Source organism: Branchiostoma floridae, chromosome 3 (genome assembly GCF_000003815.2).
Source record: "Branchiostoma floridae strain S238N-H82 chromosome 3, Bfl_VNyyK, whole genome shotgun sequence".
In the NCBI taxonomy this organism is placed as follows: Eukaryota; Metazoa; Chordata; class Leptocardii; order Amphioxiformes; family Branchiostomatidae; genus Branchiostoma; species Branchiostoma floridae.
The window spans coordinates 33,788,395-33,800,894 of NC_049981.1; the positions used below are offsets into that span (position 1 = coordinate 33,788,395).

At 46.0% G+C, this 12,500-nt stretch overlaps 1 protein-coding gene across 1 annotated transcript in view; it reads left to right on the forward strand.

The window, feature by feature from the left end:
* Positions 1-12,500, forward strand: part of LOC118411892 (extracellular matrix protein FRAS1-like) — a 97,946-nt gene that overhangs the window by 49,570 nt on the left and 35,876 nt on the right. The window contains exons 3-16 of the mRNA XM_035814384.1: positions 909-1,016; positions 4,296-4,388; positions 4,781-4,940; positions 5,498-5,631; positions 6,128-6,316; positions 6,646-6,703; positions 7,206-7,339; positions 7,681-7,770; positions 8,079-8,226; positions 9,367-9,657; positions 10,276-10,419; positions 10,957-11,094; positions 11,693-11,833; positions 12,221-12,394. Of these exons, the coding sequence (XP_035670277.1) occupies positions 909-1,016; positions 4,296-4,388; positions 4,781-4,940; positions 5,498-5,631; positions 6,128-6,316; positions 6,646-6,703; positions 7,206-7,339; positions 7,681-7,770; positions 8,079-8,226; positions 9,367-9,657; positions 10,276-10,419; positions 10,957-11,094; positions 11,693-11,833; positions 12,221-12,394 (2,002 nt within the window). The remainder of the gene's footprint in view (positions 1-908; positions 1,017-4,295; positions 4,389-4,780; positions 4,941-5,497; positions 5,632-6,127; positions 6,317-6,645; positions 6,704-7,205; positions 7,340-7,680; positions 7,771-8,078; positions 8,227-9,366; positions 9,658-10,275; positions 10,420-10,956; positions 11,095-11,692; positions 11,834-12,220; positions 12,395-12,500) is intronic.

Sequence of the window (12,500 nt, forward strand, 5' to 3'; positions counted from 1 at the left end):
TCGGCTGAGCTTCAATAGTCCTTAATAGGTATGCGCAGAAGAATAACGAATCTCGGTCCACTGTCAATCCTGTGCAAGTAGGTAGGCCCTTACCTACACCTGTGCAAGTAGGTAGACCTTACCTACACCTGTGCAAGTGGGTAGACCTTACCTACACCTGTGCAAGTAGGTAGGCCCTTACCTACACCTGTGCAAGTAGGTAGGCCCTTACCTACACCTGTGCAAGTAGGTAAACCTTACCTACACCTGTGCAAGTAGGTAGACCTTACCTACACCTGTGCAAGTAGGTAGGCCCTTACCTACACCTGTGCAAGTAGGTAGGCCCTTACCTACACCTGTGCAAGTAGGTAGGCCCTTACCTACACCTGTGCAAGTAGGTAAACCTTACCTACACCTGTGCAAGTAGGTAGGCCCTTACCTACACCTGTGCAAGTAGGTAGACCTTACCTACACCTGTGCAAGTAGGTAGGCCCTTACCTACACCTGTGCAAGTAGGTAAACCTTACCTACACCTGTGCAAGTAGGTAGGACCTTACCTACACCTGTGCAAGTAGGTAGACCTTACCTACACATGTGCAAGTAGGTAGGCCCTTACCTACACCTGTGCAAGTAGGTAGGCCCTTACCTACACCTGTGCAAGTAGGTAGACCTTACCTACACCTGTGCAAGTAGGTAGACCTTACCTACAAGCTCCCTAACCCTAACCTGAAACTACATAGAATGTTGGTTAATACGGGTGTAAAAACACAGGGCTGTCCCCATACAAGTGCTGCAGACCCTCATGTTACCACTTCTTGGTGATCCCTTAGATAATTTTTCCCATCGACATGGGTTAAGAATCCTGTCTAACTTTAAGGGTCCCGGAGAGAGTCTTGGCATTGACCTCTGACCTGTCCTTCCCTCCGCAGAACGCGACCTTCTGGAAGCCAGAGGTTTGCTCGCTGTGCCGCTGCGAGGACGACGTCGCTATCTGTGAGACGATTGGCTGCCAGAACCCGCGCTGCGACACAGACAACGTGAGTACGCTGTAACGTTATACGGTATAGGATCATGTTTCTCAGTAGTAGTATCAAGCAGACACAGACAATGTGAGTACGCTGTATACGGTATAGGATCATGTTTCTCAGTAGTAGTATCAAGCAGACACAGACAATGTGAGTACGCTGTATACGGTATAGGATCATGTTTCTCAGTAGTAGTATCAAGCAGACACAGACAATGTGAGTACGCTGTATACGGTATGGGATCATGTTTCTCAGTAGTAGTATCAAGCAGACACAGACAATGTGAGTACGCTGTATACGCAGGGCTCGTGACTGCGACTAGATTTGGTCGCAATGCGATCGTAATTTTAATAATGCGCCTATTTTTTAAATGATGGTCGCACGGCGCGCCAATAAAAAGATGAGCAAAAAAATCAAAATTTACCGGTACGCCCTTATTTCCCCCCGAAAACTTCGCTCAAAGTTAAAAATTCGCCGATTCCGGCCTTCACCGAGCCGCCATTTTGATTCTAACTCAAGTCTCGCGCAAGTCTCGCAGTAACTCACATCTCGCGAATCGCAAGAGTCGCACCCCATTGGCCATTTCGGCGTGACGTAGCTCGCCCAAGCGCCATTATTGGTGGAATATCTGATATCCCCGCTGTGATCGCGGGAAAAATCACGCAGGAACGCTTCAAAAGCGTGTAACTTTGACGAAAACTCATCGAATGCCTAAAGTCCTTGGTGATAAGTACATGTATAGGATTGTTTTGGAGGTTTTTTTTGCTTGTTTGTCGGTGGAATGCGGGAAAAACAACAGCTAATACGACGATGACAAACTGGGGAGGGGGGCTATGTCGGCACTGAAGTCATAGAAAATGTTGAACGGAGGTCGCGATTTTTTCACGGTTCCTTCAGATATTACTTTTGTTGCAGTCTTTATTTTCAAAAGACTGATAAATGGATATTGTTTGTTGGGAAAAGTTCGATTGATTTGCCCTTCGAACACATCTTTTCTGCTAGATTTTTTCAACTGAAATAATGAATTGTTTGTACACAGATTTTTCTATATAAGTTAACACTGATGTTACAGGCTAGAAGTAAACCTCTAATTTTTCAGTGCAGCTATTTTCAGCTATGTTCTTAACAAAGTAGAAGAGATACAAAAGAATACAAGATGTACCTGACAGTCCTGGCTACTCTTTCTCCTCTGTTGGTTTGCAGATTTTCTTGTAGACTTCTTTAGTTTTTTGTTGTTGTATATTTAACAGTCAAGTTTCACCTTTAGCAGTAAGGTTAATTTACTCTTCCTGATTGTGTGTATTAACTTATGAAACATTATAAAAATCATATATTGTAAGGAATCAGTGTTATATTACTTGAAAGTGATCTCATGTATTCTCTTGTTTCTTGTTTGGTTACTGGGTAATTATGTATAATATATAACACCCCTAATTAATTCTTTAAGCCATACCCACCTCTAGTCAAAAACATTGATTATTGGAGTAATACTTTGTATGGCTTCAGACGTTTGCTTGTGCTCCCAACCTTTCATTGTGGTGCTCCTAACTTTTTGCTGGCGCTCCTAAGTTTTAGGAGTTAGGAGCGCCATGCTCCTAGGTCAAAAAGTTAGTCTGGAGCCCTGATACGGTATAGGATCATGTTTCTCAGTAGTAGTATGAAGCAGACACAGACAACGTGAGTACGCTGTATACGGTATAGGATCATGTTTCTCAGTAGTAGTATGAAGCAGACACAGACAACGTGAGTACGCTGTATACGGTATAGGATCATGTTTCTCAGTAGTAGTATGAAGCAGACACAGACAACGTGAGTACGCTGTATACGGTATAGGATCATGTTTCTCAGTAGTAGTATGAAGCAGACACAGACAACGTGAGTACGCTGTATACGGTATAGGATCATGTTTCTCAGTAGTAGTATCAAGCAGACACAGACAACGTGAGTACGCTGTATACGGTATAGGATCATGTTTCTCAGTAGTAGTATCAAGCAGACACAGACAATGTGAGTACGCTGTACAGGATGGTGTTTCTCAATACCTGTATCAAGCATTGCCATGATTATCAGTGCCTTAGATAGTCCCTCCTCAGCCACATAGCAACTGACCTCGTCACATCTTCTACATGGCTTTTGGTAGAAACTCAAGCCCAGGCAAGGACAGACTTGTGAAGGTCTCCTAAGGGCGATATAAAAAGTTACCCGTGTATGAAAGAACTTTTAAATATTGTACGTTAGATATGGTAGAAGACGAAACACATTTTATCTCAAACTGCCCCCTCGATCAAAAGAGAAAAGAGCTCTTAAAAGAAGCCACCAAATTTTATCCTAATATCTCCACGTTTACAGACAAAAAGAAAACTACTCTCCTTTTAACGTCGCAAAACCCACACATTACAGAAAAAGTGGATCTTTCGTCTTCCACTGTCTCTGAAAAGAGGTCAAACCCAATAAGTTACATCTTTAACTAGTTTAAGTTAGACTAGAGTAGTCGCTTAGTATACTGTTTACCATTATTTGTATGTCGTTGTTTGTCACTTGCAATTAGCCCTCGGGCAAGAATCTGCAATAAAACTTCCCTAAGCAGCCTGATAGATGACTGCAAGTTCTACATAAATCATGGCTTGAGAATTGATACCCACATGTTGGAATATCTTAGAGAAATACCAATTGACAACGGAATTCTGACAGACATAATTATTACGAAATTTTCTAATTTTGTATTAAACATTTAAGTTTTAAGGTTTTCTTAGCATATACATGTAACAGTTGTTCATCACATCTTATGAAATTCAACGTAAATTTCATGACTCAATATTCATAATTTATGCTAATTTGATGACGTCATCAGGCAAAACCCAAGATGGCGACCGAGATTACCTAGATGACGTCACAATGTCGTCATATAACATGATAATGGCACAAAAGTTGTTACAATAATTTTTGGTTACATGTACATCATTCTCTGAAAATTTCGTGATCCTACGATAAGTAGTTTAGGTGTAGGTCGCAAAAGTTTGTTTAAAAAAATGCTGGGGTCAGTTTTGACCCCACTGGACCATGCATAATCTTTCTAGGATAACTTAATAAATAATGAGCCAATCTCGGTAAAAACGTATAAGAAGTTATAGGACATATATACAAACAAACTCATATTAAAAGAAAATCAGTTTTCCACAAGAAATGCCATAATGGCACACATCGATATTCGCCTGGGGTCAGTTTTGACCCCATACGGTGGTTTGAGGGTTAAAGTTGTAAAGTTATTAACTAAGATGTTTGTTGTCTCAGGGCGGAGTGCTGAAGCTACTTCCTGACCGCTGCTGTCCGGAGTGTGTCGTGGAGACGGCGAGGTCCTGCGAGCACGAGGGCGAAGTTCTCGGGGTACGTACGCCGGATATAACACACACTATCAACAGACAAGCAAACAAAAATACAGACAAACAAACAGAGACAAACAAAGAGACTGAGAAACACAGATTTGAACACTCGTATTCAGTGGTACTGACGTAGGCATTGTCTGCATGCAAACTACGAAAACTGACATTTTCTGGACAGTACTTTTTCAGCACAGTCTTACAGTCACAGTAAGTTTCATGTAACAGTCACTGTAGCAACATTGGCAGGATCAGTGAAGTGTATTTTCAAAACATAGATGTATTTTCTGTTAGCTGATACTGTCTGTACCATACGAGTTTGGGGTGTAACATTGTAACAAGTAGGTCTTGTTTTGTGACTTTTGCTTTTTTCACTCACTCATTTCCTGCTTCCCACAGCACGACACCGCATGGCGTCCGACGGCTTGCACGGCGTGTTCGTGTTGGGACGGGAGCGTCACGTGTCGGCAGGAGTCGTGCCCGAGCGCCCTCTGTCTGCCCGGCGAGGTACAGCACCAGACGGAGCGGGACTGCTGCCCAAGGTGCATCCGGCCCGGACGTGAGTCTCCTCGTCTTCTTCTTTTAGATGTCTATATATAGTCATACATATCACTTAATATGTCTATATAATCTATATAAACTGATAATCATTAGAGCAGAGAAAGAAAAATACAGATTCCAGGGATTGGGCAGTTAAATGTTTACGTTCAGGAAAGGCAGAGATGATTTTTCCTGAAGGGTTGAGTTGGGTGACTAGACAGAATGCATTAGGAGAATGACAAATTGCTCAAACATTCCGTTTATACATTATACGAATAACGTTATCATGATGGACGATACCACTTTACATTAGGGTCCTTCTCATGCACACATGTAGTCGGTTATAGGCGGTTCATTAACTCTTCTTCTCGTGGTAATGCAGACTAATGACTCTGGCATTAAGGCTCGCTGTCTGTCTCCTCTGTTGATCTCCTTCTCCAGTTATCTTTCCGTCAACCATGTCGGTACCCTGCTTTTAAGTTTTAGTATCAACCTTTCACACTACTGGCCTGGGATGACTTGAAGCTGTTTGGGGATTTACATGCAATCATTGTTACGTCATCATGTCTCGCACAGGGTCCTGTAACTATGGCGACAACCGTTACCATGACGGCGACACCTGGCAGCCAGTTCCCTGCACCCACTGCACGTGTGATGACGGACAGACCAGGTGTTACATCGCCGACTGCGCACCTGTTGTGTGTGGGCAGGTAAGCCCAACAGGGTGTTGTGTAGTCGTGTGGGGCTCATAACCAACAAAAAGATCACAGACCTCAGGGAATATTTAAACTTTTTAGAATTTGATATTTCATTAATTTTCGGGAGTTTCTCACTGATTCTCTCTCTGCATTTTCTTATTGGTTTCTGAAAGGCAACAGACTGGAAATAAAATAGCCTTTGAACCTGTTCTGGAAACTTTAGCCTATAGTAACTTCTTATTAGCGTCGCCAGTGTGCTTAGCATGTGGAAATCAGTGTGGAAAAGTTACACACACAAACCAACAGCCACACCATAAACAATACCTCCCAGGTCATGGAGGCAACAAACAAACAAACAAACAAACATGTTTGTCCCCCCTACAGGATGAGGAGGCAGTGGTGCGGCCTGGGCGCTGCTGTCCGGAGTGCGTCGGTCGTTCCTGTACTGTACAGAACCACACAAACAAACAAACAAGCAAACAAACAAACATGTTTGTCCCCCCTACAGGATGAGGAGGCAGTGGTGCGGCCTGGGCGCTGCTGCCCGGAGTGCGTCGGCCGCTCCTGTACCGCGCAGAACCATGAGTACCGCGACGGCGAACAGTGGAAACCCAATCCCTGCATGAACTGCGTCTGTCGCCATGGTGACGCCCACTGCGTCAGTACCACGTGTCCGGAAAATCCCGTCTGCCCGCCGGTAAGGACATGACTTTTACTGGAGTATGTTCTGTACAGCCGTGTGTTATCCTGGCAACAAATAAGCATTTTGTATAACTGTCTTGTGATGCAACACACAAACAGGCCACCCTGCACATCAAATTTATGTGTTTGGAAGCCAATATTTTGCATGTTGTTCTGTCTGCAACGTCAGGCTGGTCCTATATGCTGCCCTGGACTTGCACTCTCTACATGTGTAGGGTCTCTCACCAGTGTTTCACGTGTAGATCTCTCACCAGTGTTTGACCTTGTGTTGATCTAAATCATGTAACATAGAGGTGAATGACTGCTGATCTTTCCCACCTACAGAATTTCCTGAGCATTGTGAGAGAAGGCCGCTGCTGTCCCGACTGTGTCCCCAGACAAGGTAAGCTGGGGGTCGGGGGTCAGGCAGATTTTGGGGGTCAAGCAGGTTTCGGGGGAGGGGGTGTTGTTGGAGGGGAGCGATTGTTGTAGATATAAAGAAAATTTTACTTTCCAGTATTGGTTTTCGATTTCATTTGTTTCATTTCCAATTTCTTTCGATACTCTAAGGCCTTCTCAGCTCTAATCTTTTAGGGTTCAGAATAATACATAGAAGTATTTGTATATTAATAACTAAGTGGTCCAAACCCGAGTACTAAGCATGACGCTTTATTTTAGCTAGAAGTGCAACGCAGCTTTGATGTGGCCAAGCACACAGTGCCACTCCTGCTCTTTTCCATAACTGTGTTTTAGGTACAGACTGTGGTAAAAGACACGTGATCATAACGTGACATCTACAAATGAAAAAACAACCATTAACTTGATCTACATTTGTGTATATTATGTGTAGTAAGAACCTGCGTTTGTCAAGCAGATTTTTTTAACCAACCTTTGACCCCTCCCAGCGCCGTGTGAGAGCGGTGGCGTAACGCGGTACAGCGGCGACATGTGGAACGAGACCGCCTGCGAGTTCTGCGTCTGCGAAGCCGGCACCGTCAGCTGTTTCACTGCGGAGTGTGCACAGCTCAACTGCCAGGGGGTCAGTTATGATATTTTATCACCTCTGTAAGGGCCTGTCCCCTTCATCGTAGGTTCCCGTACCATATTAATGTCGTTTGATAGGCTGTGACAGAACCAGTTGCCCACAAGGATCTGAGACAGTAGATATTGGTTCTTCAAGACATCTTTTTTTTTAGTTATATATTGTATGAAACTTGCGAAACAAGTCAAAGAGAAGATGGAAGCATTGTTGTTGTTGATGCTGATGATGTTGATGCTGTTGTTGTTTACCCCCAGGGAGAGCAGGTGACCCACAGGCCCGGGAAGTGTTGTTGTTGTGTTGTTGTTGTTGATGTTGTTGTTGTTGTTATTTACCCCCAGGGAGAGCAAGTGACCCACAGAGCCGGGAAGTGTTGTCCAGAGTGTTCCTCCCCTGCAGCAGAGTGCCAAGTTCAGAACAGGGTCTACAAGGTGAGATGCTTCCTTCTTATCTGGTACCTGTGTAAATCTTCAATTCTTAAGAAGACATCATCATATCTTGTAGTGCTGATGCCTGTACTCTACACAGCTCAGGGATTCACTGCAAGCCTTAAGCAGGTCCTGGTTGGTGATGTGTTCCATTGAATCTGAATATGCGCCTTCTGGATTTTGTCAAGTATGTGGTGTCTTCTTATCTGGTAGGTCTGAATAGGTTGAAAGATGTTTGAAAGACTGTGTGTTTTGTGTCACTCAGTTTTCCTGACAGGCCTGTATTTATTGTTTCTATGTACTTCCTGCAGGATGGTGAGAGTTGGGAGCTGGATCTCTGCCGACGCTGCAGCTGCCAACACGGCCAGGCGCAGTGTTACCACGAAACGTGCGCCCCCTGTCCACCGGGCACCAGAACTGCACATGTGCCCGGGGAGTGCTGCGGAGAATGCCAGCCAGGTAAGTGCGCCCCCTGTCCACAGGGCACCATAACTGCACATGTGCCCGGGGAGTGCTGCGGAGAATGCCAGCCAGGTAAGTGCGCCCCCTGTCCACCGGGCACCAGAACTGCACATGTACCCGGGGAGTGCTGCGGAGAATGCCAGCCAGGTAAGTGCGCCCCCTGTCCACAGGCACCAGAACTGCACATGTGCCCGGGGAGTGCTGCGGAGAATGCCAGCCAGGTAAGTGCGCCCCCTGTCCACCGGGCACCAGAATTGCACATGTGCCCGGGGAGTGCTGCGGAGAATGCCAGCCAGGTAAGTGCGCCCCCTGTCCACCGGGCACCAGAACTGCACATGTACCCGGGGAGTGCTGCAGAAAATGCCAGCCAGGTAAGTGCGCCCCCTGTCCACAGGGCACCATAACTGCACATGTACCTGGGGAGTGCTGCAGAAAATGCCAGCCAGGTAAGTGCGCCCCCTGTCCGCCGGGCACCAGAACTGCACATGTACCTGGGGAGTGCTGCGGAGAATGCCAGCCAGGTAAGTGCGCCCCCTGTCCGCCGGGCACCAGAATTGCACATGTACCCGGGGAGTGCTGCGGAGAATGCCAGCCAGGTAAGTGCGCCCCCTGTCCGCCGGGCACCAGAATTGCACATGTACCCGGGGAGTGCTGCGGAGAATGCCAGCCAGGTAAGTGCGCCCCCTGTCCGCCGGGCACCAGAATTGCACATGTACCCGGGGAGTGCTGCGGAGAATGCCAGCCAGGTAAGTGCGCCCCCTGTCCATTGGACACCAGAACTGCATTTATACCAGGAGAATTCTGAGGGTTGGACAGGTATAAGGAATGCGTTGATGAAGGTTAGACATCAAGGTAATAAGATGAACCAAAAAGCAGTTACTCAAGCAACTGGATATGATTTTGGAAATGGTCAGACGTTTCAGATAGCCATCCTGTGTCAAAATGGATAAAGTGTCACTGACGAAAGACACCGGATGGCTATCTAAAACATCTGACCGTTTCCAAAATCATGTCCAGTTGCTTGAGTAACTGCTTTTTGAGGTGAAAGTAATCCTTACACGCACACCTGTTCAAGTGTATAGTCTTAGATGCACAAGTAAGATCACCAGAAGACTGAGACGTTGTGTCTGTCCGCAGTCTCCTGCAGCGACTCCTGCGCCGCGTGTGACCACCAGAATTCCGCCTTCTGCACGTCCTGCCGGGACAGCAGCGCCCTCTTGCAGGACGGGCAGTGTGTGCAGGCCTGCAGTACCGCGCACTACCGCGCGGGGGAGCGCGTGTGCGGGCCGTGCCACCCGAGTTGCGGCAGCTGTACGGGACCCACGATACACCACTGCAGGACGTGTCCGCGGGGCCGACTGTTGAAGCACGGGCGGTGTGTGTCCGACTGCGGCGATGGGTTCTACACCCGGGGCACGGAATGTAGCGGTAGGTCACACTGTCTACATTTATTCTATATAATTGTGTATTATATTTGCAGTAACATTTTTCAAATAGAAGTACTGTAAATGCATTTAAGTTTGCGGGGATATTTAATTTCGCGGTAGCGGGAGAAAGGACTTGTTGCGATGGTTTCTCTTACTGCCATGGAAAAATGTTCACGGTGATTTTAAGTTTGTGGTAAAATGGCCACTGCGAAAACCGTTAACATTAAACCACCGCGAAAATTTCTGCATTCACAGTATGTAAAGAATTGTCGAACCTTCATAAGAAACTGAGACTGGGTGATAACTTAAATTATCACATGGACTTCTACTTCTCATATACTAGCTGGGATGGAATAACTCAAACGCACGTCAAGTGCGCTGCTGTCAATAATCAAATACTGAAATCAGAAGTTGGAATTGCTGTTAGTGTAACCATTGTTCGTTCCAAAGTGAAAGTGAATTTTTGAAAAAAATTTCAATGAAAGTAAAAGTGAAAGTTCCTATGTTCTATATCCAGCGTGCCACCCCAGCTGTGCCAGGTGTGCAGGTCCAGGTGAGAACACCTGCCTGGCCTGCCATGTGCTCCAGGTGTAACAATGTTCCTTTGTTCTGTGTCCAGCCTGCCATGCCAGCTGCGCCAGGTGTGCAGGACCAGGTGAGGACACCTGCCTGGCCTGCCAGGTGCTGTCCCAGGTGCTGAGAGACGGCAGGTGTGCGGACAGGTGTGGCAAGAAGCAGTACGTCAGGGACGGGAAGTGTCATGGTGAGCGATATCAACCTTGATTCTTCCGTAACTAAGTTTCAACAGGTCAGTTAATCAGTACAACAATTCAGCTATTTGTTAGACAGTTTAGAATTTTTTGTATACAAATATTGCACTAGTTTGTCTGCTGTCTTAGTCAGTGATTAACGTGTCTCCCCAACTTGTCCTGTTGTATTATGTAAGAATCCCTACAAGAATCCCTATGTGACAGGAAACTTTGTGTAGAAGAATAACAATGTTTAAACCTCTACATAAGAAAACTTTGTATGTTCAGCCATTAGTCCTAATCCTTCATCAATATTGATTCAATGTTTATTCAAATTAGAATGTTGAAGACAGTAAAGTATGCACAAAATGACAAATGAAAAATCTTGACATCCAGCCACAAGGTGTTAAAACAGAGGAGCCCTCCAGAACAAATTGTACTGTATGTATTTACTGTTTGTATCTTGTTGTGTGTAAGTAGTAGTATTAGTAGTAGTAGTGTGTAAGCACAAAAATGTGAGGTACAACTGTTGACTGTTCGCTCCACCCCAGACTGTGACGCCGGCTGCCTGACGTGTGCGCCGGACGCGCCGACCTGCGCCACCTGTCCCCGTCAGCAGGTATTGCACCAGGGGCGCTGCACACGCACCTGTCCGCAGGGCTTCTACCAGAACCAGCACGATTGCAGAGGTACTTGTGATGGTTTTATGCAAATTTTTTACAGAGACCCAAACTTATCAGAGTGTGATGTATACATAGGATGAAATAAATTGTCAGACTTCTGGCTTATTGTGGATCTGAATAAAATGAAAATGGAACCCTCCTGTTTCCTCTGTAGTGTGCCTCCTGTCCTTTGTGTGGCAATTTTACGACTGTGTAACTTCACAACTCTGTAACTTCACAACTCTGTAACTTCACAACTCTGTAACTTCACAACTCTGTAACTTCACAACTCTGTAACTTCACAACTCTGTAACTTCACAACTCTGTAACTTCACAACTCTGTAACTTCACAACTCTGTAACATCATAACTCCTGTATGTTCCCCCCACAGCGTGCCACCCGTCCTGCGTGCGGTGCCGTGGCCCCCAGCCCAACCAGTGTGTGTCAACTTTATATCTCTGTAACATTACAACTCTGTAACATTACAACTCTGTATGTTCCCCCACAGCGTGCCACCCGTCGTGTGTGCGGTGCCGCGGCCCCCAGCCCAACCAGTGTGCAGCAACTTTATAACTCTGTAACATCACTCTGTACCATTTTATTTATAACTCTGTTCCCCCTGTAGCATGCCACCCGTCCTGTGTGCGGTGCCGAGGCCCCCAGCCCAACCAGTGTGCGGCCTGTGGGCGCGACAAGGTGCTGTACAACGAGCAGTGCCTTCAGCAATGTCCCGCCGGGTTCATCGCGCAGCAGGGATCCTGTGAAGGTACATGCGGAGTTGGTGTGGAATGAATTGAAAAACATAGTCACTGCATGTGGCTTGGTAGAAAAAGTGTGTAAAGAATGGCAAATGTTTCCTTGAAGGTCCATCTGTGTCTGTAGAACATCCTGAAGCAAAGAGTGAACTGTAATTTCTATCAGAAAACGACTATTTGCGACTGTCCAAGTCTAGTCTTTGGCATTCTGGTGGATTGTCTTTTGTCATTTTATGCTAAAGACTGTATAAAATGAAATGCTAATTTTTGTGTTGGAAATAACAGTTCCCCATTGCTTCAGAATGGTTGATGTTATAATGTCATATGATATTTTCTAGACATTTCTAGTTCAGGATAAGTTCTGAGACTGTTGACACTCGAACTCCCTCCTATCCCAGCATGCCACATCAGCTGTCGCTCCTGCCGCGGCCCGCTCGACTCCGACTGTCTGTCCTGCTCCGCCGCCAGCGAGGTCATCCTCAGGTCAAGGGCAGCCAGAGGTCACCAACATGGCCGCTGTGTGGCCCAGTGTCCTCAAGGTCACTTCCTGGACCAGGAAGGAATTTGTCAAGGTCAGTTGTTTTTGTGACCTACAAACTATGACAATATCATCATCATGGGTGTGTTATTGATACTGTGTTACTATGGTTGTCTAACAGGTCTTGTGTTTCAGGTGTT